Source organism: Plectropomus leopardus, chromosome 2 (assembly GCF_008729295.1).
Source record: "Plectropomus leopardus isolate mb chromosome 2, YSFRI_Pleo_2.0, whole genome shotgun sequence".
NCBI classification, from domain to species: domain Eukaryota; kingdom Metazoa; phylum Chordata; class Actinopteri; order Perciformes; family Serranidae; genus Plectropomus; species Plectropomus leopardus.
This window is the reverse complement of record NC_056464.1, coordinates 35,237,778-35,263,064: the sequence shown is the minus strand read 5'-3', so window position 1 is coordinate 35,263,064 and position 25,287 is coordinate 35,237,778. Positions and strand designations below refer to the sequence as shown.

General features: G+C 40.1%; 1 protein-coding gene across 1 annotated transcript in view; it reads right to left on the bottom strand.

The window, feature by feature from the left end:
* The window catches only part of stab1 (stabilin 1), an 80,294-nt gene that overhangs the window by 30,006 nt on the left and 25,001 nt on the right, over positions 1-25,287 (bottom strand). Inside the window, exons 21-52 of the mRNA XM_042509795.1 lie at positions 24,935-25,021; positions 24,753-24,864; positions 23,791-23,977; positions 22,617-22,710; positions 21,819-21,977; positions 20,962-21,057; positions 20,222-20,320; positions 19,055-19,102; positions 18,718-18,851; positions 17,749-17,860; positions 15,885-15,962; positions 15,599-15,700; positions 15,403-15,507; positions 13,884-14,018; positions 13,064-13,192; positions 11,505-11,558; positions 10,426-10,539; positions 9,545-9,740; positions 8,677-8,772; positions 8,531-8,576; positions 6,883-6,962; positions 6,679-6,804; positions 6,475-6,548; positions 5,509-5,580; positions 4,683-4,802; positions 4,547-4,594; positions 4,149-4,229; positions 3,743-3,889; positions 2,160-2,294; positions 2,020-2,079; positions 1,034-1,210; positions 45-134 (exon numbers count right to left, since the gene is read on the bottom strand). Of these exons, the coding sequence (XP_042365729.1) occupies positions 45-134; positions 1,034-1,210; positions 2,020-2,079; positions 2,160-2,294; positions 3,743-3,889; positions 4,149-4,229; positions 4,547-4,594; positions 4,683-4,802; positions 5,509-5,580; positions 6,475-6,548; positions 6,679-6,804; positions 6,883-6,962; positions 8,531-8,576; positions 8,677-8,772; positions 9,545-9,740; positions 10,426-10,539; positions 11,505-11,558; positions 13,064-13,192; positions 13,884-14,018; positions 15,403-15,507; positions 15,599-15,700; positions 15,885-15,962; positions 17,749-17,860; positions 18,718-18,851; positions 19,055-19,102; positions 20,222-20,320; positions 20,962-21,057; positions 21,819-21,977; positions 22,617-22,710; positions 23,791-23,977; positions 24,753-24,864; positions 24,935-25,021 (3,393 nt within the window). The remainder of the gene's footprint in view (positions 1-44; positions 135-1,033; positions 1,211-2,019; positions 2,080-2,159; positions 2,295-3,742; positions 3,890-4,148; positions 4,230-4,546; positions 4,595-4,682; positions 4,803-5,508; positions 5,581-6,474; positions 6,549-6,678; positions 6,805-6,882; positions 6,963-8,530; positions 8,577-8,676; positions 8,773-9,544; positions 9,741-10,425; positions 10,540-11,504; positions 11,559-13,063; positions 13,193-13,883; positions 14,019-15,402; positions 15,508-15,598; positions 15,701-15,884; positions 15,963-17,748; positions 17,861-18,717; positions 18,852-19,054; positions 19,103-20,221; positions 20,321-20,961; positions 21,058-21,818; positions 21,978-22,616; positions 22,711-23,790; positions 23,978-24,752; positions 24,865-24,934; positions 25,022-25,287) is intronic.

The window sequence follows — 25,287 nt, the reverse complement described above, 5'->3', positions numbered from 1 at the left end:
GAGTGTGTGTGTGTGTGTGTGTGTGTGTGTGTGTGTGTCCTCACCACCAAGGCCTTGTCACAGCGGTACTTGATGGTGGAGCCATGCATGGTGCGGAAGGATGAGTAGCTATCTGGCACACTGACGCCCATCACCTAAACACACATATGCACACATACACACAGAGTTTCTGTTTCTGCTGTTTCTGAGCTACAAAAGACCCCCCCCCCCTTTTTTTTGGTTTTGGATGCTCATGTTGGGGTATTTCCTAATAACGGTGGCAGGAGGAATTTAACATTGCAGACTGATCCCCCACAGATGGCTGGTGTTCAGCCGGAGTCAGGGGGGCAGGGGCGAAGGCAAACACAACTGTAACATTTTTAAACTCTATATATGTTTGGAACAATCATACGTAGTCCAATCAGTATTTTGTAAGAGTTTAAAAATAGCTGTGTGGTTAGGGTACAACCACAAACAACTAAAACTTGTATTTGAGATAATTATAAACCACAAAAAGATGTATTTCTCAACAAAAATTGAAATAAAACATCATTTTTGTATCTATACAAAAATTAAAAGGCATTCTGATATACAGTATAAATTTAAAATAAAATAACGTTACTTTGAATCACACAACTGTGACCTCAAGACAATCTGAGTTTAGTTTAGTCGTTTAATTGATTACTCATTTGAAAGTCAATTAACCAGCAACTGTTTTGATATCTAGTCATTAGTCATTTTCAATGTAAACATTTCATGCACGTCTTTGTTTTGCATCATAAAGACAGATATCATAAATCGAAGATTTTAGTGATTGAACAGTTTGGGGAAAATAATGTCATCGTTGGTTCTGGAAAACTGTGACTGACATTTTGACTGCTTTGAAGACAAAATGATTCATAAAATAAAGGACATATTGATAAATACTTAAAATAATCAGAGTAGTTGCAGTAATCATTGTTTTCCCTCTGGGCTGCCATGAACTTTTCACTCTTTTAATGGGCCCAAATAAAAGAGAAATGTCTCCCTCCTAATGCTGTCTTCCTCCTCTTACCCGGGAGTTGCGTATGATGTGAGCCTTCACCAAGGAAGCCACTTTCTCTTGGTGCTCGGGGCTGGAGAGCCAGTGCTGTCTATCAGCTGGCAGGGAGTTGAAAGCCTCGTTTGTGGGCCAGAAAATAGTGAACGGCTGATGGATGGACATCTGGAGCACAGGAAGTAACCCTGAATCCTGCACAAAGAACAGAAAGTAAAGTTTACCGTCAGCCTTCACATCAGGAGTCGACAGATTATCGTCCTGGTCGATTATTGGGGCCAATATTTTGTATTTCGCAGATTATCTGTATCAGCGTTTTATTTCAATGATCACTTATGAGATTATTTAATTAAAAATGTGCAAGGGAAGCACGGGAGTAACTTTTACTCCGTAAAACCTCAGGAAGTGTATTCATACATATGTATATGCATATGTATACATTGTTATTTTCACTTAAATTTACAAAAAGTAGCTTTGAACTTGCTGTATATGATGTTGTAAGTTTCAGTTATGATTAAACATTTTGTAAACACATTTAAACAAAGTTTTGTGTTAAAGTTTGCTATATTCCAAATTCTAAATATAGATTTTCACCTTTACTGGAAATGCATATCAGTTCATAATTATTAGTCTCTACTTAACTACTAATAACTGGTATCGGCCCTGAAAAACTACTATTCGTTGTTGTTGTGAAAAAAAGATTTTTTGGTTTATTTTGGTATAAAAACAGGTGTAAAGTGTAGATGGAGGAGGAGTTGGCATCAGGGAAGTAGCTGAATGAGGCTCAGTAGTGATAGAAGGAAATGAAGGAGGACAAGTAGGTGTAAGAGGAGGATGTGTGTACATGTAAGTGGTGGTTGGGGGTAAATGAGGAGGAAGAAGTGGATTCTGGAGTGAGGAGGAGGCAGCAGGTTAGGTGCAGCTGTAAGAGTGGAGGAGGCGTTGGAAGAAGGTGCAGGAGGAGAACTCAAACCAGGAGGTGCAGCGCATCCTTTTCTTTTTACCTCCACAAGTTTGTAGAAGCGGCTGTAGCCATAAAATGCTGCTGCGGTCGTCAGGTTCATCTGCACAGAGAGAGAGTGAGAGAGCCCGTCTGTCAACTCTGATTGATCGTCAATCATTTGTTCATTTCAAGTAAACTCACCCTGTTAACCACGATGTTTGGTTTGTCCCGCAGTTTGTAGGGCGTCAACATCGTGTCGATGTGGTGAATGACTCCGTTAGATGTGGTGAAATCACTCTTCACGATCCTCGATCTGTTGTTGATCCAGACTGAACCCTGCAGGAGGGAGAGAGGGAGAGGAGAGGCAGACAGGTAGAAAGAAGAAAAGATGAGCAAAAAGATGGATTGTGAGATAGTTGAAGACACAGGGTGTGTATGAAAACACTCATTTAAAGTGCCAGACTGGCTCTGGCACAAACTGGACCGTTCGTAAATTCAGAATTTGCTAGTAGCCATGGTTTTAACATATTTTCCGGGCATAATGTTACTGTTACTGTTACATTAAGTCGTGTCTCATTATATTATCTCTCCTGTACGTTGTCATCCTCTCTGTCAACAAGCTCTTGCACAAGAGGCACTATATTTTGTATAATTCATATCAATGGAAATTTTTTCCTCATCTATCCTCATACTGTTTGTTATTTCATGTTGAAACACAACGCCCTGTTTATTTGAAAAACTGCTCTCTCGTTTTAGCGTACAGTTTGAAATTCAGACTGGATTTTCGAACACACCCACAGAGAGACAGCTGCAGAGAGGGAGAGGGTCCTGTGCTGTCTCTTCTGTGGTATATGCAGTAAATGCTGCAGAAGAGGAGTGTTAAATAAAAGTGGATGGTGCCATGCAGCTAATGGGATGTGATAACGTCTCCTGTTTTGGACTCTCCGGCTCTCTGGCCCCTCAAATATCAGTACTACCAACATGACTTGCTTCTTCTCAGCAGCATAAATTTGCATGTCAAGTTTTGCACAGACGCACTAACCCCGCACGAGCAAATCCACTGATGGTGATTTGAAAGAACAGATTTCCTTGCAAAACTTCACCATCTTAAAAATCTGTATAATTGTGTTTCATAACACCGGCACTGAAGCTAAGCGATGTACTGCTGTGGATGGAGTCGCAGAAAAACATATTTTAGCCACATAAATATCAGTTTAAGTGCACTTTTTACTTTAATATTTGTTCCTCTTTACCTGCCACAACAGCTGATGGAGGCTGCAGTAGACCAGCAACTCTGCCATTCGGTAGAGTAAAATGTTTTTCTGAACTGAGTCTGGTGTTTTTGATATAACCCAGTTGCTAAGGGCTGTAATATGACGAGGTAAAGCAGTGACATTATTCTAAATATGACGTACACTTAAACTGATATTTATATGTTAGCTGGATTAAAACCAATCAATTAAGGCAGAATTTGCTGAGCGCCGTTTGATTGCATGAACATGACACGGTGGTTTTCTACCCTGAGGTTATTGTAAATAAACAGTGTGGTAATGATTTGGTCTATATCATAGACTGGATAAATAATATAAGTTTATTGCAACTAGCTAAAAGAGGACATATCTCCACTGGCTGTGGTGGAGATGGACATACTTCCATCAATAAATCAATTCTCCCCCGGTGTTTGGGACAAGGGCAGATTTCCAATTAAATGACCTGTTCGAGCTATGACTGAACTGTACATGTAAGTGTGTGTGTGCGTGTGTGTGTGTGTGCCTGTGTGTTACCTGCTGCAGGCTGAAGCTCAGTGTGTGTCCCGACAATGAGACAACAGTCTTGGTGGTTTTGAGGTCGCTCAACATCAAAGACTCACAGTAAACAACATGGTAACGAACCAGGTCAGCGAGACGGCCGGACTGGTCCCATTCCCGCCACTACACACACACACACACACATGCACACACACACACACACACACACACAAACAGAAACGCCAGTCATTGACGTACATGTCATGCAACAGCAACCATATTCCGGACATACGACTGACATACAGAAATTATTGATATTTGATTAATATTGTGATTCGGCTTGTAAATGGACGTATAGTTTTTCTAGGCCAGACACAAGATAAGACTGATAATATTATTGTTGTTACATTAGATAATACACAATCAGCAATGTTTTACACACAGAGGACTCGGTGTTGGTTTCCCCTACAGGGACGAAGACAGTGAGCGGTCCGTCACCAGATAAGCCACGTACGCCTGATGCCTAAAAAAACAAAGAAAACAAAGTGAACTCATGATGATGTATCAGGGGATGATGCCACTAAGGAGACACATGTTTGTACTAATTAAAATGTATTTTCATTTCAGTTGGACTGCACCATCAGAGTTTCCGTTTCGTGATCTCTTTAATTTAATCCTGTTTAATGAGTCCAACCCACAGAGCAGCAGGAGCCCTGATTGGCCAGCTGTTGTTTCTTGCAGTTATGTACACAACAAATCATCCCCGCTTTTACACAGCAGCATCAAATTAATAACTGGAGGTGAATTTTTTCCTCATGTGTGGATTTCAACATGACTCACAGTCAACATTTGACGAAAGAAGCTGTTCTCAATTTGTCGGCCCAGCTCCTGTAACACAGACACAACTTCCTGTGAGGGAGGCACGAGGCAGCCGGAAGTCAGGAGGCAATGGGAGCTCAGAGGTCATATGACTCACATTTACGGTGTTTCCCCGGCAATCGAAGCCATCGCCCACGTGGCCTCTGAGGCAGGTGCAGTTCCTCTGACCCTGACCCATATACTCACAGCGAGCATACCTACTGCAGCCACCATTGTCCTGCAAACACGCAAACACACGGCAAAATGTGTCAGTACTTGCTGATACAGGAGCCATTCACCGTCTGTCAACCATCATTTTTAATAAAATCATAAATGTTTTTCCTGGTTAATTGGATCAAATCAGTTTGTCTGCAATAAAAGTCATAACACAGTGCTGGCTCTAACACACGACACCAGACACACAGCCCTTCGACCGTCCAAACATACTCTCACCGTCACCTAGACAACTCGATGCTGTTGTTAAACGCTGACATGTGATGCAAAGAGTAAAGCCTGCCTCTGTGTCTGAGACTGACTGACGTCTAAACGAGTACTCAAGTACTCATGCCCATCCCCAATAAATGTGTGGGTTTTTTTTGTTATTTTTTTATTAAATAAATGGGCTGCAGTTCTCCGTCATAATCCTGCTGTCACCACAGACTATATATTTTGATTATCAAAAGGAAAATGTTTGGCAATATTGGATATTTGATTAAAGTTCAACATCCTGATCACGATCACGAATCTTCAAATGATCTCACTGTATAAACTGTGTGAAACAGCTCACTGTCAGGAGATTTAAATAACACATGAAGATGAACCCAGCTGTTTGATTTGTGTTTAAGACGTCGTCTGTGGTGGCAGAGATGCCAGTAAACATGATTGCACCGGGACAGAATAAAGCAGATGACTGCTTGAGAATCAGGAGAATGACACACACATACATTTTTGCAGGGATTGACAGGGAAGCAGAACCTCCCGGATCCTTTAAAGCCCATTCGACAACTGCAGGACGTCTGCAGACAGAGAAAAAAAATCAGTCAGTAAAACAGTCACTACATTCATCTGTTTCCTCCCTCTCCCTGCGCTCCGAATATCAGCAAATCAAATTACCATTTCTCCTTAACTCTAAATCCCTTTTTGAGCTATAAACAAAGTGATGTGCTTTCTGGAGGGTGCAGCTGTGCTGAATAATTGGCTGTTGACATTTAAGATGTGTGATCCCTGAGAAAGTTCGAGGCAACAGAAAGTCATCCTCTCAACTTCCCTGCGACACAGTAGACTGGGCAGCTACACACACAGCTGGTTCCTCTGCGAAGTGAAAACCTGTTCATCCTCCGGTCAGTGCCCTCATGCTCTCTGTGGTCACCTGCAGCCCAATTTAAAGCCTCTGGAAACGTGGCTTAAAATAGTAAAAATGCCCAGTGCAGCCCTCTTTTGTGTCACTCTGTAACTGCACTATAATTAAGGCAAGAGAAGCCCAAAAAATAATCTTAAAATAAAAAAAAAGATCTGTTTTCCCTGTGCACACTAAAACACCACACCAGCTTGTTATGATTTACTAACTCTCGAGGCTGTTTTGGTAAATCTCAGCTTTGGGGGAGTAAAACTAGTTTTAGTCTAGATGTATGGCTGAAATGGAGAGAAAAATTTAACAGGCTTAGTGTTGACAAATTCTGACTTAGTAATCATAACCAGCATACATGGTCACCAGAAAAGTCAAAAATAATACCAAGATTGTGGAAAAAGAGAAGAAAAAGGATGCTATTTGGTCCTCATTAAAATGAGACCCTCCTGACCTGCGCTGAGTCTCGGATACAGTAGCTATCACTGTATGCATGTTGGCTCAGGTTAACATTATGCACCATAAAAATCTGATTTTTTAATGCAGTGCAGTTGTGTCGTCTTACAATGTTGGGGCCGGCTCTGGTGCACTCTGCTGACTTGTGGCAGCCTCCATTGTTGACCAGACAGCCGTCAATCTCTGTAAACCCATAACAGGTTGTAAATCTATTATTTAAAATGATTTAAAGCTCTGAATTTAGATTTGTAAAATGTCAGGGGGTTCAGGTTAAAGGTTTGGTGTCAGAGGTCAAGGGTCAGGGACTACATACCCAGGCAGACAACCCCATCTCCAGTATAGCCCTGTTTACAGGTACAGGTCCTCTCTCCTGCTGAGACCTTCACGCAAACGGCAAATTCTGAACATCCACCGTTAGACCTGCTGCACACATCCAGCTCTGGGACACACGGAGGGATAAAAATTAATCACACTTGATATTTGGCGGGCTGGTGTTTGTGTGTGTGTGTTTTTTTACCTTTGCAGTAAGTTCCATTGCCTTCATATCCAGCCACACACACACAGGCAGGAGCTGAACCCTGTGGTCCCGTTATGCAGCTGCAGCAGAGGACAAACTGTTTAGACATTTCTACACACACATTTGTACTAAAGAGCAGAGGCCATATTTAACCATTTTAAGCCATATTTGTCTTGTGAACAACAAATCCCTTGCTCAAATATATTATGCTGTATGTACATTTTTCATCTGTGCCACAAAACTCCACTATTTTCCAAAAACTACTACAAACACATCAGATTAGACACATTGTTGCACGTTTCTTAATAAGCATGAACACACGAACTGTAGTTTCAGACGTTTTCTGATAGTGACGAGTTTCATTAGAGTTTCATCCTACACACTGATCCCAACTTAGCAACTTTTAAAGACTCTTTAGCAACGAATCTGGTGACTTCTTGGCCCAATATTAGCTGCTCACCTTTATTAATTAGACCATTTTTTCAAGTTTTCAAATTAGTACACATCATACAGCACACCATACTGACATTTTATTCCTTTTTTTTTTCTTTTAGTTTTGGACCACACAATTCAAGAGAGACAATTAAGAGTAAAAAAATACAAAGCCTATGTTGCAAAATCATTCATATAAGCGTCCACAACAACAATAGTAGTTGTTAAGAAACAACCAAACATAAGGAAAGAAGGGAGAAGACACAGTAACAACAGAAAACAAACCAAAAATAAATAAATAAAATTTAATTAAATTAAAAATGAATAATAAATAAATATATATATGTTTTTTAAAAAAAAAACTAATATAAAAAACAAAAATGTAATTATACCATTTTATTCCAGCGTCTGAATGTTTCCTTTCCAGAGTCGATACAACTGTTTTTTAATAAAGTTAAAATTACAGGTAGATATAGATGCATGTAGAAGAGATGAAAGCAGCATAAATAATTATAGCACCACAATTATTGTTTGAGTCAGTTAAACTTAGTTTCACTTTGTTTATTTTATCTTTTTTAATTTCAGCTCTAAATGTTCATGTCATCATTGCACAGTAATGTCACATGTTTAAATTTAACTAATAGTGCCTGTTTGAGCCCTACACTATTTCTATTATTTTGCCAGGATATCATATAAACACCTTTCAGTATAATCCATCCATTCCTGAACATTTTTCAGTTTTGTGAAAGTAGACTTTATGGCACTGCTGCTGTACTGGGTTGTGGGCAGTCAGTGTAATCTGCACACTGTCCTCAGATCATCTTTGTGTTAAAAAACAGTCTAAGATTTTATTTTCTATTTTGCACAATGCATGATGGTGCTAAGCTCTCAGGTATTAACTATCAAGACTTCTATTTATTCTGCATTGTTTCTGAGGGATAATGTGAGCCCTCGAATAAAAAGGGTGCAATAATTTGCACGAGGCATTTTGACAACGAGACAAATAGCGAACATGCTGTGGTGAATAGTAATCATTTTTAGCCAGGTGTATTCTGTGGTGCCTTTCTAAACCCAGCAGTTCTTGATCCAGATCTCTCTCTCTCTCTCTCTCTCTCTCTCTCTCCTCATCACACACACACAACACACACACACACACACACACACAACACACACAAAGACACTAAAAACCAGCTGCACATTTAACAGGATGACTTACTTGGCGTTCTCGTCACACACACCTCCGCAGGCATCGTCCTTTATCTCTGAGACACACACACAAATTTCAGGTAATAAAACACTAGAAAAAATATCAGGATATAATACAATACAATGTTACTGCGTGTGTGTGTATGTGTGTCTTACCTGCAGAGCAAGACGCTCCTTTCCAACCTTTATAACACACACACTTGCCACTTCCTGCCAGACCATCCTCACACTTCCCGTGGTCACACACACACTCTGCAACACAGCATAATAGGCAGCATTCTCACAGATTCGCTAAACGTTAAACGTCAACAATAAACATTTATTAACAATAGTAAAACTGTGTCCCATGCTCAGTTTTTCAGGCAGAGAAGAGACATGCAGGACTCAAATGAGCAAACGTCAATGATTAACCACTTTTTTAGAAATAGTCCTTAAATTTGTGGCATACATTTGTCTTAAACCTGCATTCCTTCTAATGGCCAGCAGGGGGCGACTCCACCGATTGTAAAAAATAAGTAATTGTATAGAAGTCTATGAGAGAATCACCTATTTCTCACTAGAATGATAATCAAGTAAACATTTTCCTAACGTGTCTCAGTTGCTACTTTCAAGTTTTCTTAAATAAAGCATCATGGCCATTTTGTAATTATGGTAACATTTATGGGAAAAAAGGTGATAAATCAGAGTATGTTTTTGTCACTACCACAGTGACCTGTCGCTTTGGGGGACCTATCACGTTGTCCATCTTTATATACAGTCTATGGTTTCCTCTCAAGTGCCACCAACTTGTCAAGTTTGGCCACTTCTTACTTCAAAAAAACAAGTTGGTGATGGCAAAAATGCCAAACTCGAGGGTCTGACCCTCTACAGTCAGACCTCAGCAGCAGCAGACACTCACACTATTGTCTGTGCTAAATAAATGAAAGGAAAGTTATTTTTGCATTCCCCACTGTACCAAACTCACACCAACTGTGACTTGTGTGTTCTGTTACAGTGTGTGTGCATGTGTGTGCATGTTCCTCACTGGAGGAGCAGTTGACTCCATATCGTCCCGGCTCACAGTCCTCACACGCGGTGCCGTGGAAACCCTCGAAGCAACGGCACTCCCCGTTTCCATCGTTACCGTCCTGACACTCCCCATGATTGGAGCACCAGCTGCCGACATCTCCGGGGCATTTGAAGCACTCATGGCCGTAGTAACCGCGGCAACAGGAGTGATCCTGCAAGACAGACCATCAGTGTTATTATTATTATTATTATTATTATCATTATTATTATTATTTATAAGTCTTTTTCTGACCTGGAATCTATAAAATTGCTGACTTAAATCATTTATAAAAATGATGTTTTTTCTCAGTTTGATATAGTTTAATATGCCTTCATTCAGACGTCACATGACCATATTGGAAAGAGCCACGATGCTCCGTAATTTTTGTCAGCTGGTCCACAGAGGGAGGGCTGTGACTGCTGGCGAGGAGCAGTGAGGTGGAAAATAATGAAACCAGTGAAGAAGATGCTTTGCAGTCCTCTCACAGGCTACGTAACAGTTAGATTTTAAAACTTATTCTGCCCTTCAAAACTAAGTAAACAACAGAGATGTCCATTTACAGTAAAATCACACACAACAATTTTATGAATATTTACAATTTATATTGATACTTAAAAGTTAAATCAAATAGAGCTTGTACAGACAGGGGCAAATCATTTAAAGGACTTTCAAGGACTTTTTCCAAGCACTCATTTTAGTTTCCAAGGCTAAAATAATTTTCTTCACCACCTGCTGCTGCAAGAGAGTTGAGTAGATTCATAAAGCAAGCAAACTCATGCTACCAGGGCCTAAACATTACTTTTAAATTAACTAGTGATTTTAACTCCGTTACGGCATGTGATGGACTAAGGACAGACCGTGGTTAACCGAAGACATTTGATGACACATCCTGGCACTGACTTCCTCCTGGCTCCCACTCGCTTCCTGTATTTACAGTTGGATTTCATTTTGGCTGGAAACTGTTCCCTGATCTGCAGTAGAAGACATTAGAAACACATTAGAAACCCAAAGTGTGAGCTGCAGACACACCCTACAGAGACAAAAGACAAGGGGCACCAGGTGGCTCAGTGGATAGAGCGGCGTCCCATAAACAGAGGTTGTGTCCTCGCCGCAGCGGTCGCAGGTTCAAGACCGGCTTTGGCCCTTTGCTGCATGTCGCCCCCTCTCTCCCCGTCTCACACACAAACTGTCCTGTCCATGAAAGGCAATAAAAGCCCCAAAAAATAATCTTAAAAAAAAAAAAAAGAGATGACAGACAGACTGACAGACAAAAAACTGCACATTTATACGACTCTGAGTAAAACCTAAACACATGACTCGGAGAAACCAGTTTGTTTTCTATTGCGTGGTGCAAATAATAACAGCAACACCTGAAAAACACAGTGCGACAACAACGATTTAATTTAACAATTTAAAATTCACACTGATCGCCTGTGACAACAATCTGCTGTACAAAGGCAGGCTACTTCTTGATTTTGTTTGAAGATGGCCGAGCGTGAGCTTAAAAGCTAACATATGGAAGCAATTTGACTTCTATGAAGGTGAAGGGAAAAGAGCCACACTGTATGCAAGTAGATTCATCTGTTTATTTTATGTATGGATCATTATGAACACACTATGACTTAAAAGTAGCACGTAGTCATACAGGGGTGAGAAAAAATAAATAATGTATAGAAAAATTAAATTTTGAAGATGCACTGAAAATTGCTTTGTCATCGCATCACAGCACTCTGAGTCTGAATTGAAAAGTGAGGTGCCCAGTAGAGATTCCCACCTCTAAACTTCATTTGGTCGTCTCAAATCCCTGCTTTGTGATTGTTAGAATTCAGTCATTGATTTGCCTCCTGAGGTAAATTCTGGGGGCTGTAGATCGTATTGTTTCTGGATAAAGCGGCACAGGTGTTCATGTTATTGTGACCTGTAACAGTTTTCTTACTGGTTTGTATCCGAACAGGCATCGGGGTGGTCCTTCGCAGTCTGTACACCTTCCCTGGAGACATGGACAGAAAAAGAGGGACGGAGAGGTTGGAATAACTGAGACAAACGTACGTCCATCCATTCACCAAACAACAGACACCTCAGAACTCTGTGTGTAACTCCTGCAAAGTCTCCGGTGCCGACCTTCTGATTTAATCCACAAGTGCAAACTATTTCAATGAAACACTGTCAGCAGATAGATGCATTTAAATATAGAGTAAAAAATAAAGTTTGATGTGCTTAATAAGTACTATGAGTACATTCATCTGCTCTATGCCGTTTGAAAAGCTTCTCCTTCAATGTAGAAATACCAGAGGAATCATGGTTTCCATTATGAATATCTTGTGGTCTTGTCCATATGTTACGTTTTTTTGGTAAAAAATGGACCATTTAGTATCGAGGATTCTGGAGTTGAAAATTGATTCGTCTTTCACGTTTCTGTACTTTGAATTATTCTGAAAGAACTCAGTAAGAGGCCTTCTGAAGACCTTTAATGCTGCTAGCAAAACAACAATTGCAAAATGCTGGTTGCATGGGACCTCTCCCACTATTGCCATTTTTGTCCACACGGTTAATTCCATATGTTTAATGGAAAAAAATGACTTCCTCCCTTAGATTACAAAAAGAGAGGGGAAATTAATTTTGTGAAGTGATTTTTCCAATCACCCAGTGTAACTTTTGTTTGTCTTTTGTGGTTGTTTTTTAGCCTTTTTTTATGGTAAAGCCGAGACCTCACTTGTTATATGCCGCTTTGAAAAAATGAGAAAAATAAAAGTTTAAAAAAAAAAGCTTCTCCTACAGTTCATTAAATCCCGCAGCCATTTCAAGAACACGCGTCGATAAATCTGCAGCCTCTGGTTTCTAATCTCAAATAGCCAGTGCCATTATGCATGGTTGTTAACAATGTTTACCTTGATGAAATAAAATTTAAATGACATATGGTTGCTGCTAAATAACCACACTGCAGACTGGAGGGTTATAACTCAGTAGTCTGCCTGTTTATGTGGGATACATTGAACTACCGGGACTTATTGTTTTTTTGGATTGATTGTTCCTATTTCATTTTTTTTAGTAAGTGGCATTTAATGTGTTATTCTTGATAAGTATCTAAGACCTGAGATACAATAAAATTAAAAACTAAAAGAGGGAATGACCGATGCCGTCACATAAACATGGCTTTACAAACATTTTTTATCATCTTTGTCTATCATTTCTGTAAAAAAAAAACTGTTAAGAACCTCCCAACAGCCTGCTGCTGCAGATACGTGGAGCTGTAAACGGTGCAACGCTCCACTGCACCGAAAACAAAATGAAAGATTTTCCGTTGCGCTCCTGCACATGCACGAAACAAGATCCAGGAGGTTAATTCCTCAATTTCACCACCCATTCATCCATCCATCCCTCCGTCCACCCTGCCATTGATCCATCTATCTATTCATACATCCATTAACTCATCTGTCTATCCTTCTCTCTATTCATTAATTTCATTTATCCTTCCAACACACCCTCCATCCTTACGTTGACCTGCAGGGTGATCTGTTTGCTGCATCTGTTGCGGCGGACTTTGAGAACGTGAGGGAGGACTATGATGACACCGTTCTGCGTCTCCGTGAAACCACCATCCAGAGGAACGTCGTTCACAACTGTCTGGGGGACGAGAAGCAAATCAGACTCTTTACGTCACCCGACTGGAAAAGATTTACACATTATTGGAAGCCCTTATTGGTTGTGTTTGTATGTTTTAGCACATAAACTATGAATGTTTCATCACATTAATGCTCAGCATCAATCTTTTTTTCCCAGAGTTCAGTTCTATTAAAATTTCCTGGCACAGACTTAAAACTTGCTGCTTTCTAGGAAGCTTGAATTTTTTTGTACACCTCTTGGTATTATCACCTGATAACGCAGCTGTGAGCGAGAACTCTTCTCAGTGGAGCGTTCAACCAAGAACTAACAGTCTGTTGCTGAAAAGCATTTTATTGATCTCTGTTGACACAAAATCAAACTGAAGACAAACAGGCAAATATTGTATTTGGAAAAATAGTAATACTGATTTGCTTGTGTCTTGTATTAATTTTGCTGTTCTGCAGCCAAATCTCAGGCCTCATTTAACTTTAACCAAAAAATTAATTTGTCTACGTGTTGACTGTGATGGATTGTGTCTCAGCATTTTGATCTTCATGGAAATTAAGTGCAACAATCAATCTTAAACTAACAGGAATGCAAAAGCAGCAGTGTGTTTAAACTAACGGACAAGTTTTCATTGTTCTGGTGTGAGAAAGTTTCTAGAAGGTTGGTCACATGCCTGTGAAGCTTGTGTCGGTCCTGCTGTTATTACCTGGTTGTTGTCGTTGAAGTGGAATTGGACCTGGTAGTCGATGCCCAGCAGTGTGCTTTTCAACGTGCCGTCAGACAGGTGGTCAGGGAAGAGCAGCTCATTCAGAATCACATGATACTTGAAGACATCAGAGTCCTGGACAAATACAGAAACACAGACAGAGGAAGTGATTTAAAGAATAATTCTGGTTTATTGATTACCACCGTCCACATCTTTGATATGCCAGGCTGTGTTGTGGAAAATCTGTCCCAACATTGTCCAGAAAAGCCAAAAACACTGGTGTCTCAGAGACACTTAAAAAAGAAAAACACTTGTTGCAGGCAGGATCAGATGCAACAGACTTTAATATGCAACTGACACATATAAAGCCGAGTCATCCCCGCAAGATGACTGAATGTGCAAAGCTTTTAACATACTTATATATTATGTTGTGTCTTTGATTTACTCACATGTCCTTTCATGTAGTGAAAAAGCCATAAATATTGCCGTCAAAGCCGGTGGCTATCCTAAGAAACGGCCGCTTTATGTCCCTTGGGCTCTGAGTCTGCATAGCTCGCAGCCTACAGCCTTGCTGAGCAAGCGTCTTTCTTTCTTTTTCCCAGTTCAGTTCAGACAGAAAAAAAACTGTTACACAACTCTGATTATACTCAGAAGAATAGCTTCTGGCTTTGGGGCCTATTTTTTGGTTTCGATTCACACAATACAGATACAACACACACATATATTTGGTTAAACATTTGAGTAAATATTTGATTAAATAATTGATCTAACGCCGTTTAAGACAATCAAACACCTGTTGCTCTCCTCTCCATTTAACCACCTGTTTCTCTCTTTTCTGACTTAAAATCATTTAGCTCCAAAAAAAACTTCACCAGCTGCAGCCTGAAAGCTATCTGTAGCAACAGTCTGTCTCTTATTATCTAAAATGGATGAAATGAGAGAATATTTGTACAGCATTTGTTTTTTATTCAGGCTTTCCCTGTCAAAGAAACAATCTGCCTGCCTGGTGCTGATGTTATTCTACCAGGACGTTTCCCTCAGTAATGGATGTGGCGCTCAGGTGGAAATCAGTGGCTCTCGTGCATAAAGTGTTAAATACGTGGCATTCCTGAGCCAATGTTTTGTAAAAAAGATCTTTCAGCATATTGCTGGTGCTTCCACACTAACTGGAAATGATCATTTTACAGACATTACAAGCAGCACTGTTGTCATCTGTCTTTGTGAGACAAAGTTATGCTTTGGACCGTTTCTTCCTCTTTGCCATGATTCGTTCTTGCCGCAAGATTTCAGCAGCATAAACACGTGAGTCTGGCATCATTGTTTGCAACAAGCAACTGTCAGAAAAACATCCCAGCATCACAAAAATGAATTGATAAGCCCGGAGGCATATGTTTTGATCAGACCGGAACAAATTCGTAACTGGAAGTGGTTCACAGTTCCCCTTCATCCCCCCATCCAAGTTTGTTGATTATGGTGGAAAGTTTGCAGGCAAGCACTGGTTTACATCATCTGGACCTACCAGGAGGGAGGAGTTAGTCCTGCTGAGGTGCTGCCTGATGGCATCATCTGTTGGCAGCAGGAGGGTGAAATCAAACGTACTCAGATCCTCTGACAGATTGTACATCTGTGAAAAAACACACACTAAAACACACCGGAAAAAAACAAAAATAACAAGGCTGAATTCAGACAGATACATATACAGACTGACATCTTACCAGAGCGTACTGTCGAAACAGAGTGAAGGTGGACGAGGAGTTCAGGAACGCCATCAGGGTGGGGGGCTCAGGGGGGAGTTCTGAGCGGGAGGGAGCCAGAATCTGACCACAAACAAACAAACAAACAAACAAACAAACAAATAAGCAAACAAAGGGACAGACAGGCACACCTGATTAAAATGACTAATAACTCTTTAGGACAATCTAGCTCAATCTAGCTGGTGAACTGGTGACGCTCTAAGAATAACCACGATGCTGTTTGCTTTATTCGTGTGTTGACTCTCACCCGGTCTACGATGTGGATGTAGCCATTGATTGCAGGCAGGTTGCGGGTGATGATGGAGGCGTTTCCAATGCGGATCCCCTGGAACAAAACGACAACAGGCCTAAATATATGTCAGGTATAATAGTGGCATTTTTGACCAGACACTCCAAAATTGTGTATAATTAATGTCTGATTTGCTGAGGTGGTCGTTCATTTTACTGCCTACACCTGTGAGTGAAGCTGAGCTCACAGGAGCCGTTTATCTGAGATCAGAGGGCAAAAATTAACTATAGTGTGATGCTGCATGGACTTATTCAATAATGAAGTAGCAAGATTTTAAAACACTGCAGTTCAACTTCGCCTGAGAAAAACAGTATATTGTTAATTATACATAATACAGGCTAATCTGTTTATATAATCTGAGTCATTTAAGGAGAAGTTCAGCTTCACTTACTTTTTTTGTGAGAGTTAAGTAAAGAGATGAATATCAGTCTCATGTCTCGGATTTAAGCGTAAACAGTGAGAAAACTGACAGACAGACAGACATCACATGGCTTTTTCCTTGGAATGAATGTGTCAGATTATTAATCTTAATAAATACTCATGCTCAGGGGTGGAAACAGACTTGGTGATAGAGTGTGACTCATGTAAACAGAACCATGTACATGGTGCTTTGTATTGAGCTAAGGGTTCAGGTTCAGGATCATGTTCCTTTATTTGTACCTGCAGGTAAATTTTTGAAATATCCATTTGACACAGTTTCAGACACCACAGACAACATACAAGATAAAACATAAAAAGATAAAACAATCAAAGTGTCCCAGTGCTAAATGTAAATGTTAAATATGTCATGAATACCAATAAAAACATGACTATAAAAACAAAACCTTCAAATTAAAACAATCTAAAAACTGAAAATAAATAAATCATAAACACAGACTCCAAAATGATCTTCTGCAATGTGCAGTTTTGAAATCTTCCTACAGCGTGTTCACAAGTGTGATGGCAGCTGGAACAAAACTGGTTTTATATCGCGTAGTTTTACATCTCGGGACTAAAAACCTCTTCCCAGAGAGGAGAAGCTGGAACTGACTGTGCAAAAGATGCAGTTCTTATGTGATGACTGAATGCAGCTTGTTTGGAGAACTGAGTATTTGATTTTAGTTTTTCAAACTATTTTGTTTGTGTTTTGTATTTTTGGATTATCTTTTAATTGTTATTGCTGTCATTAATGTTTATTTTATCATTTATGTATTTATATTCATTTAACCCTTTTGCAGCTGCAGTGGGTGATTGTTTGGTGGAGCCGTGGGGCAAAATATCAAAATATGGAAGGACATTCATGTTAATTTGTGTTGCATTTGTATATTTCTATATACCAAATGTTCTTTTAAATAAAACCTAACTGAAAAAAAAGTGTTTGTGACTGGTTTAGAACTGTAGAAGCTATTTTGTGGTAGTTTGAGTTTAGTTAAACTTTGCATTAAAAGAGGATGCATCAGTAGCTGCAACGACCTCTCCTTTCATCCGGCCGCTGTGTTGCTTTCACGGCCTGAGGTCTTTGTCCTTCATATGCAGGCTTATAAAAAGCCGATTAAGAGCCAAGTTACATGTGTTAACGGCTGGGCCAAAATGTCAGCGAGAGATCTAGCTGGAGAAACAAGTTTGTCCATTTACAAGCAAACTGAAAGAGGTTGGCAGATGGTACAAAGAATGATGCAGACATCCTTAGTACACCTGCAGTATTTACACCCGCTCTTCAGAGGTGGAGAATTTTACAGATAAAACTGAGTCTTCGTTACCGTAACTCATATCTTCATGCATATTATCATAAATTCATCTGAATGTGTATTCAGTCAGTCCAATACGATTAACCCATTCCTACCGTGCTGCTGTTGCGGATTTCCCAGAAGGTGGGGGTGTTGAGGGTCGGCAGCCTGCTGCCCACCATTCTGTCCAGATCCTCCACAGAGTAGATACCCGGCAGGATGTGGGCCCTGCAATCGGAAAGAGATAAAGGAAATAAGATAAGATAATTCTTCATTAGTCACGCGGTGGGAAAATTCACAATAATAGCTACGAAATAGCTACGAATCATTTCACTAAACACAAACTGCTCCTGGGAGACTGAGGATGTGGCTTAAATCCTGAAGTGTGCCATCAGGTTTAATGTTCTGGAGGTTAAACGTGTCACATATTATTTACACCATGACAGATTAGTCAAAACTTTCGGTGAATACTTGTTGCTCAGTTTCCTGGTGGATCCAGCTCACGCATGATTAGCATCAGCAGTCAGAGAAAGCAGCTTCCTCAGCAGTAAAGGACAATACTGCTGATATTTGGTATTTTCCTTATTGTTAAAAAATCTCTGGAAAAGTCCAAACCCAAAAATGTGCTTCATTACCTCTGACATCACTCTTTCAAAATGGCAGTCAAATAGTTTATTTTCTTTTTAAAAATATTAGTAATTTCCTAAAGCAGATGGTCACTGTTGTTTTTAGCTAACATTACTCAAATAGGAGGTGATAGTCATTTTTGGGGGAATATTTTTAGCTGCAGCTTAATCCACATTTGGTGCTTTACTGAGAATTTGCAGCAGCAGATCAGTCTATGTGGGATCCATAAAAAAAAAAAAACTACAGTATTTGTGTTCATACTGAAAGAACATGTCACCCAGTGAAGTTCTATGAGAGGAAAAGATATATCAGTCCGATACACGTGAGAAAAATGATGTCTTTGTTCTCAACTAACAGAATACGGCAGATGATAAGAGCAAAGTTTGTGCGTTTGTGCGTGTGTGTGTGTGTGTGTGTGTGTGTGTGTGTGTGTATCAAGTGTGATAGGGGTGACTGACCGCAGGAAATGAGGCAGGTGGTGTCGGCTGTTCCAAAACGAGTCCTCAGCTGAACTCATGTTCCTCAGAGCTTCTCTGGATGGAACCAACATTGTGAGGTTCCCACTCAGGTCCTCAGAGAGGTGGTTATACCTCTGAAAACACAAACACACACACACACACACACACACACACACACACACACACACACACACACACACACACACACACACAAACCTTTATAACTCTACCAATCCTGTCAGTGTGAACCACTTTGGTTTTTCAGCAAAGCTTATGTAGATTGTTATAAAACAGAAAATTAAATACGTAACTAAAGAGCAGTGAGGTTCTTACACACCTGAGTCAATCTGAAGAAACTGTACAGCTTTGGGTTCATGTCCAGCTCCTATACACACACACACACACACACACACACACACACACACACACACACACACACACACACACACACACACACACACACACACACACACACACACAATTAGAGAAGAAATAGAATTATTAGGCATTTAGTAAGACTGTGCACTGTAGATGAGTCCACGTTATAACGGTGTGCATAAATTCTGGTAGCAGCTTCTTATTTGTAAAGCTGGTGTTGGCAGTTTTATTTTACCGTCATTGGTAAAAAATACCCCAAAAAACTCTGAGCAAACTGTAATTAGTGGTCTTCTGTGCCTCCTCTTGACTGTGTTTCCAGGCTTTAGAAAATCTAGCCTGTGACTCGAGACTTTGGCTAATCACAGATCATTTCAGAGAAAGGGTATTGCAATTATCCAAATACAGATGCATGTGACTGCCCCTTCAGCAGGCTGCCTCTGTTTTTCCACATATCTGCTAACATGGTTGTTGAGAACCAGTTTGTTTACTCTTTATTTGATGCGTAATGAAGTAGCAGGTTAAATATTTCCACCCAAACTCCCTCCATGTCTTCGAATTTGTAATGATTTGTATGTATGATTTGCGCATATTAAGCCATTCTTCTGTTGTAATTTCCGCTTTCACTTTTTAAAATGAACGTCGCCGGATGCAAGACATATCAGCTGTTTCTGATTAATGTTAATTCTGTAAATAACACTCATCACTTTACAATCAGAGTGGACTGAGTCTCTTTGTAGTTCCAACAACTTCAGCAGAGTGAGACATCTTCTTTTTAGTGGATCACTTCACGTTAATTTCAGGAGTCACATTCTCCCAAATTAATATTCATTCATTTATAACAATTATTGATGAAGATAGATCTAATCGTTTTGAAGGAGGACCTGCAGTACTCAGGTTGAGTCGCTTGTGAAAAATAAGGCGTCACAAGTCAGAAGGCTATAGCTGTTTTTTTAATGTGTCAGATACATATTTAATCCACATATTCTGCTGCTATGTATATATAAGTCATGGATCAGACTTGGAATGAGAGGATAACAATTATATAAATATCACATTTAAGGACTCATATCAGGACTGGAGGCAAAAAAACAACTTTTTATATAATTATGCTGGTCTGAATACTTACCTCAAGTAATAATCCATAGCAGATTAATCCGTCTCCAGCGTAGCCGTCAGGACAGGTACAGGTGTGAGCTCCACCGTCCTTAGAGAGCTCACATTTTGCCTGAGTGAACAGCAGGTAGGGATCATGGGAAATGTACCTAACCTACTAAAACTGCAACAATTACACAGCAATTGCCAGTTCTCTCATTTTTATAATTGAGTAGTCGCACATGTTGCACATAAAAGCCTTCAGATGATAAGGAATCAAATTTTTACCTGAAGGTCTGAAAAGAGAGACAATGTCCTGGTTACTCCACAGACATTAATGGTTGAAAGAACCATTGAGAACCATTATCAACAAAAACACTTTTCTACCAAAGTGAGGTATGGCCAGAAAATGTCTATCTCCGCACAGAAGGAGACAGGGCAGTGGTTCAGCTGTAATTTTTGGATGCTTTGAGCACCACACATCATTTATTGACATTAATGTGGAGGCAGAAGTGTCAGCTGCAGAGATCTTATTTCCTGCGTTTACTTTTGTATGGACTCCAAGACGAGAATTTCAAATAATTTCTGTCAAAATTCAGCAGGCTTGTTGTGCTCATCCCTACATACGTTTCACAGATATTCACAATGGAGATGTTTAGTATGAAGTCAGCATGACCCATCCTTTAAATGGATAAAACTAAATCTCCGTTTACAGCTGACATGACACAAACAGTTTGTGTGTAAGTGTGTGTGTGTGTGTGTGTGTGTGTTTACCAGGTCATGGCAGCCTCCGTTCCTCTTGAGGCAGGGGTTAATGAGGTCACAGATGATACCGTTTCCCATGTAACCTGTTTTGCAAACACACTCACTCTGCAGACACATAAATATAGACATAAACAAACCGTTATTCACAGTTTTCTAAAATATATACAATCAGGCAGCTGGTAAGTAATAACTCAAAGGGGCCCTATTATGCTCATTTTCAGGATCATCTTTGTATAACACTAAAATACTTTCACATGCTTTATTGTTCAAAAAACACATCATTTGAAGCCCAGTCTGCTCTGATTGGTCAGCTGGCTCTCTCTATGCACATTTTATTCTATTTGTTACATTGTGATGTCACCAAGTTACGAAAGTAAACATAAAGTCAAACGTGCTGTTTCAGGCAGCTCAGGAGCAGCGTCTTCAGAGGGAGAGAGAGCTCCCTTTGGCTTGGACCTTGGGCTTTATTACTTAGGAGACCTTTTATAAGCACAGAAATGCTACACAAAACAATACAGAAAAGGGAAAACCCCAAAAAGCATAATAGGGTCCCTTCGTTAAATCTCACAGAAATTAGGAAAGGATGAGAACAAAGAAGAATAAACTTGGAGTGCGGAGGTAATGTAGTGATGTGCATCTTAAAACTTTTTAAAATAGAAGCCTGAAAACATTAAAAAATGCTTTAGGAAAACATTGACAGTGTTAGAAAGACAAGGACAGCCGGGCAGTGGGGACTGGATGTCCCTAATGTTTAGAAAACAGATGCAAAAATAAAGAGACAAATGAACACTGTAAAGAAATTGTTAATAACTGTTGATATGATCATTAGCTTTTGCTTATTATCCATTAATGCGTTGGTAACTGACCTGTCCAGGTCCAATGTGGTTGCAGTCGGCGTTGGGGCTGCAGCCTCCTCGACTCTCTAGCTGACAGTTGTTGATCTCCACACACACTTTTCCGTCACCTGTCCATCCCTCATTACACACACAGGATGCGTTACCTGGAGTCAAATACACACACTCTGCCTGTACAGAAAGAGGATGTGTTATGAAGGTGGGCAGACGATCTTCATTTTTAAGATTTTTCTTTAGGTTAAAAGGGATCTAGCTGGATTTTTTTGCAAGAATTTACAATACTTAGTAAGAGGAAGTATGAGGAATGGTCCAAAACCCTCCAGGGGCTTGAAAAGTGGCCTTCAGGCAGGTCATACAAGTATTAACAGTTGTAATAATCCATGAAATTCATAAAATATTAAGAGACAAAGACACTAATTGACAATAATTCTTCCTATACACACCCATCTGTTTCATAACTACAATAAATCAGTCTGGGTCCCATTAACACACATTAATACATTTAAGGAGTGTGCACAAACACTATTGTTTCCAAAATAAGAACCTGGTGATGTGATTTAAAGTTTATATAAGACAAGAAAGTTAAAAGAGAAGAAACAGAATAAAAAGTACTAAAAAGGAAAACAAACTATATTCCTAAAAAGCCTACAGTCATGAGGGTGAGAGCAGACAGAGTGGACTCCGCTTATATTGGCAAACCATGTGGAAACACACTGCGTTGCAGATTCATTGTAAAAACAAATACAAATGAAATAGATCAGGTCAGAGCATTGAAGTTATTACCACAAAAAAACAAGCACTAAGTCTTACGTTGGTGTCACAGCCTCCTCGGTTGCTCTTCAGGCAGGGGTTGATGGGAGAACAGGAGTGACCGTCACCTTCATATCCATCCTTACACACACACCTAACGCAACACACATGCAACGATTCTTAATGAACAAACTCAGCAGCTGTTGAAGTAACAGATGACTGACTGGTGTTAATCACCTGCTGAAAAATTTAAATTACGGTTGAAAAATAGCTTCTTGGTCACACATTAGAGAGGTTATAGCTGCAGCAGTGTGTGTGGGGGATGAAAAACACCTGGATGAGCAGCTGGACCCCCTCCCTTATGGAGATGCGGGTGAATCCTCCTAATGCTGCACAGGAGGAATCTGCAGAGGCTATTACTGCCATTTTCAAATTTATCATCCAGGGTCAAATCCAGGTTTCTACTGACCTCACCACCGTGTTGCCATGGCGATGGACAAGTCTCAGTACAAGCATCCTTTTACATAAAAAGACTTTAGGTGGTGCTTTGACATCTACTCTGAGATATCTGCGAGGCAGGGAGTGACGCTCCGTCTTGGCGTGCTTGTCATAGTAAACGGGGACTGACTCTCTTATGGAGCAAGCCTCAAGTGGTCATTCGATGAACTGCAGTTTTTGGTACTCGTGTATTGGCTTCATTCATTGTTCAGCCGCGGAGGTTACTGCTCTGTGTTTACAGACTCTGAGCAGCTTAACTTTTATGTCTGTGCTGGTAATGTTAGTTTGGTGGTTGTGTGAGACTGAACAGTGGTGCTTTGTGCTAAATGCTGGTGGTGATGTTAAGCAGGTGTACTGTGTACCATCATAGTTTAGCGTATTAGCATGCTACATTAAATTAAAATCTAAATAAGAGTTAAGGGAAATGCATTAGTGTTTCAGATATTTTGTGCAAAAACCACACAACTGAATTAACAGATATTTTGACCAGATGATGGACAAATGTCCTGGTGGCACTTGAGGAAATGTCGGGGGATCCCCAAAGTCGGGAGGAATAGCTTTTGAGATCTCCTTGTCTGGACCAAGTCATAGATTAAAATGAAAACTAAAATGTGTTTTTCTTGTCTAAAGTTATGAATAAAATGACTAAATGTGACTCAAACGGATTTTTTTTTTTTTTTAAAGATTAAAAACCAAATGCACACTGACAGCTGTAGTATTAGTGGTCGTATCTTACGTAGTATGCAGTCCTGTCTGAGTACAGTACGCGTGGATGTGACAGTGTTCATGCAGGCCGTCAGAGTTGCAGGGCGTGGCTGTCTTATCACAGAATTCTCCAGAATATCCCTCCAAACAGGAACCTCCCCGACACACACCACCGCTGCCTGGACGGTTATCACACACACCATGAACACAGCGACACTCTGACACACACACACACACACACACACACACACACACACGGTAATAATTTCAGGTTAGTCAGTCACAATACTGGAAGAATATCACACCATGCAAAACACACCACTGGTTCCTTGTTTAAAATTTATTTTCTATGTCAAATGCTCTGCAGCCTCTGTAAACAACACACTGACAACTTGATAGAAAAAGTTGTGTACTTACAGTAGCAGTAGACAAATTAGGCGAGTATTAGCCTAAAAGCAACTCTGTGCCTGAGTACAGGCTCTAAGAGCCACTAGCATGGCTGTAGACTTTATTCTGTTTATATTTTGAATTTATAGTTCCCCTAAAAAATTTAATCATAGAAAAAATAATCCATGGCACAAAATTCCACAATGCCAAGCATTTTATACAGTGAATAATTTTCTTTTTTGCTCTGGACATATGTGTGACCTTTTTTTTTTTTCTTTCCTGACAAATTTTTGAATTTTTTTCTGGCACCCAGCATATTTTTGACTTTTTCCACCAGCCTTTTTTCCACCTTCTTTTACCCCTTCCACGAATTTGACCATTTTTTTACTCCTTCCCATGGTTGCAAACATTACCATTGTGAGGAAAAAGATGATGATTAACAGGTGTCTAAAATCTCAGTTTACCACAGTAGTCTCTACTACAACCAGTCAATGAAAAAAAACATGATTTTGCACACAGCTGTAGCTTAAATATGGTTTAAATATGTGAAAGTTACAGCTTCAGTTGCTCTCAAAGTCTTATCAAAGAACGAGCAGGAGCTGTTACCTTCGTCACACTTCTCTCCATGCTTGGATGGATCCTCACAGATGTGGCAGGCAACACCCTTGAGGCCTGGCTGACAGCTGCACGAGCCGTTGCCTTGGATACCGTCAAAACACTGGATGCGATAAAAAATACATGAATAAACACATCACTTGACAACATGACAGAGTTTGTTTGCTGCTCACCGTTCCTTTGTCGTAGCAGGGATGCTTGAATCCTCCTATACAGGGTTTACAGTCCGGACCATAGAAACCTTTACAACACTGTGGTACCTGTTAAGTGTATGTACACACACACACACACACGCGCACGCACGCACGCACACGGACACAAAGATTAAGATACTAAATAATGTTTCAGATAAAAGAAATGGTGCGTTGTTCTTTATCTAACTTGTTAGTTGTAACCTGCTCTGCCTCTATGCTGCACTTTACAGAGGTATCAGCAGTTAATCTGCCAATTTGAAAAGTACATACTGTCCTAGCAGAAATAACTGCAGCTAGTAAAATGAGAGTTTTACATCAGAAAACTCCACAAC